Source organism: Montipora capricornis, chromosome 6 (genome assembly GCF_036669925.1).
Source record: "Montipora capricornis isolate CH-2021 chromosome 6, ASM3666992v2, whole genome shotgun sequence".
Lineage (NCBI taxonomy): Eukaryota > Metazoa > Cnidaria > Anthozoa > Scleractinia > Acroporidae > Montipora > Montipora capricornis.
In genome coordinates, this window is record NC_090888.1 from 55470344 (window position 1) to 55472873 (window position 2530).

At 43.2% G+C, this 2530-nt stretch overlaps 1 protein-coding gene across 1 annotated transcript in view; it reads right to left on the bottom strand.

Moving 5' to 3' along the window:
* Window positions 1-1064: 1064 nt before the first annotated feature.
* The window catches only part of LOC138052529 (uncharacterized), an 11223-nt gene continuing 9757 nt past the window's right edge, over window positions 1065-2530 (bottom strand). Inside the window, exon 5 of the mRNA XM_068899068.1 lies at window positions 1065-2427. Coding sequence (XP_068755169.1) covers window positions 2170-2427 — 258 coding nt within the window. The 3' untranslated portion in view covers window positions 1065-2169. The remainder of the gene's footprint in view (window positions 2428-2530) is intronic.

The following is a 2530-nucleotide window of genomic DNA, read 5'->3' on the forward strand; positions in this document are numbered from 1 at the left end:
TATCACGTTAGTTTCTTATTTTCCCAGTTTAAATATCTCATGTGTTCTGTCTGGCGAGTGAAAAGTAAGCGCTTACTTATGCGCTTTACTTAAAAGTAAGGGTGCAGGGATGGCGCAGCGGTGAGAGCACTCGCCTCCCACCAATGTGGCCCGGATTCGATTCCCAGACTCGGCGTCATATGTGGGTTGAGTTTGTTGGTTCTCTACTCTGCACCGAGAGGTTTTCTCCGGGCACTCCGGTTTCCCCTCTCCTCAAAAACCAACATTTGACTTGATTTACTTTCATTGTTCATTTCAGTTTACAGTGTCCCCAATTAGCGCTCCAGCGCTAGAACGACTACACACTTAAATAAAGTTCCTTTCCTTTCCTTTCATGGCAAGGTGACCTCCAGTGTTTTTGTTGATTTCTAACCGTCTCCCCGCACGCACGCGCAGTTATTCAACCGGAACCAGACTTTTCTGGTTCCGGTTTTGGATTATTCCAGAGCCTCCCGCGCCCGTTCCGCTGGACATGGCTAACGAAGGCTGTGGGAACGAGATTGTTCCGACCACGACTATGTACAGGGGAGGCTCATCACAGATAGTCGGTTGCTGCGAGACGCGATAGATTGTTATCTTGGCTTTCATCAACCTCGTTCCCAGGGTCTCCATCGACAAAGAGACCCTGGGAACGAGCTTGGTGGTTATAATTCCGTGTCCAAGTACACTCAATGAAAAATCCACGTATAATTCCTTACGAAATACAGCTTGGGTTTACATGTATGAACCTTTGGACTTTTCTAATCCACGTGATCTTGGTCAAACGTACAGCTGTTGCAAGCAAGGAAACGTTCAACTCTCTATTCCACCTTCTGATATAATTTGTACTTCCGGGAAAAACTCTAAATCCGCAGGCAACCTCCTTCAGGGGCTCTTCGCATGTGAACGACCGCAAACAAAACTAGATGAGATGACGACTGGGAGTTTATGTAAGGTGGAGCTATGCTCTTTTGAGCGCGGTCGCGATCTTTTAATAAACCAACAGACATCATCAGGTGTAGAACTGGGAGGGGTTCTATCGAAGCTATTTCTGCAAGTTTATTTCGTTCGTCATAAAATATCACAACTCTATTTACAAACGAAATTTATATTGTAAAATAAAACGAGCAAAATTCGACGTAAGTCGAATCGAAAGTGCAAAAAAAAAATTTTAACCCCTAATTTTAAACGGCCTCGTGGTAACAAAAGCAAAGGAAAATGGCAGTTCAAAACCCCTCTTCACCACTGCTTTTTGATTCGAGCAGAAACACTATCCCCATACAAGGTTTGGATTGTCGAGTGAAATGTCTCATACGACCTCCAAGAACGTTCAAGCGATTTTCTGAAATGATGACACCTGACATGTATAAAAGTGAGTGAAGGAAATCATGATCGTCGATATTATTCAAAAAATACCCATTTTCTTAACTCCTTGAAGACGATGGCATTTTAATGAGGCAAAAAAAAGCACAGAAAAACGTGACGATTAGTGAATGCATTGCTTACTAAATTAATCAAACATCAAATGATTGCATATGCCCGATGACTTCTTGCCTGAAACCTCGTTTCAACTGACCGCCGACCAGCTGGTTTCATCAAGAGAATATGGACTTTTGATACGGTGTAGGATGAGTTCTCGTGGACGGGAAATTCTGCAGCTTTTCCCCAAAAGCACCTAATTTAAGTCAAGGCTTTGACGATGCCTCAGTGGAAAAAGATACAGTTCGACCGACGGTCTCTTTCAGAAAACCGACGGGCGTGTGTGACTTCTCCAGTTATCTGAGAGAATTTTCAAAGTGTAGAATTCGATTCAGGAAAAAAAAAAGCGGCGATGAGTGGATTTCCGCACTGACCAGCATTCCAAGGTCTCAAGAAAAACCAAGTAAAGTATCTGCAAATGGTGCGCCTTACATGTAAAAGAGTTCTAGAAAAAGACAAAAAGACTGTCGGCCCGTCGCTGAAAACACTCAATCACTAACTCTCAGAATGTTAAAAGAAACCACATTGTATTATTATCAAAGAACTGGTGCCAGGCAAGCAAGCCATCGAGCTCAAAAAATTCTGCGTGCATTCAAAATTCTTAAGGACAATTGAACTAGTTCCAACAAACTACTGTAACTGTTAGCGAACAACAATTATTGAATGAGGCGTTCACGCATCAATGACCAACTGCTGTTTCTCAATTGGCACCTTGTGCTCCAGTGGCGGCGCTTCAAACTCGCCATCGTAATCAAACTTGTCATCGAAATCTTTCAGATCAAGCTTCTTGCCCTGAGACGTCGACTTGCAGCAGAACATGTACAAACAGAGGCCAAACGTTCCAAGGCCGAGAACAGCAACAATCGCAAAGATGGCCATGCGGGTTCCAAATGGAAGCTTGTAGAACGAGGCACACAACCCTTCCTTGGACTGCAAAACAGAAACATTCAAAAAAAAAAAAAAAAAAAACCGTGAACCCAAATAGATGACGTCACATGCAGAGGTGAAATAAATTGTGTCAACACTGTCACCC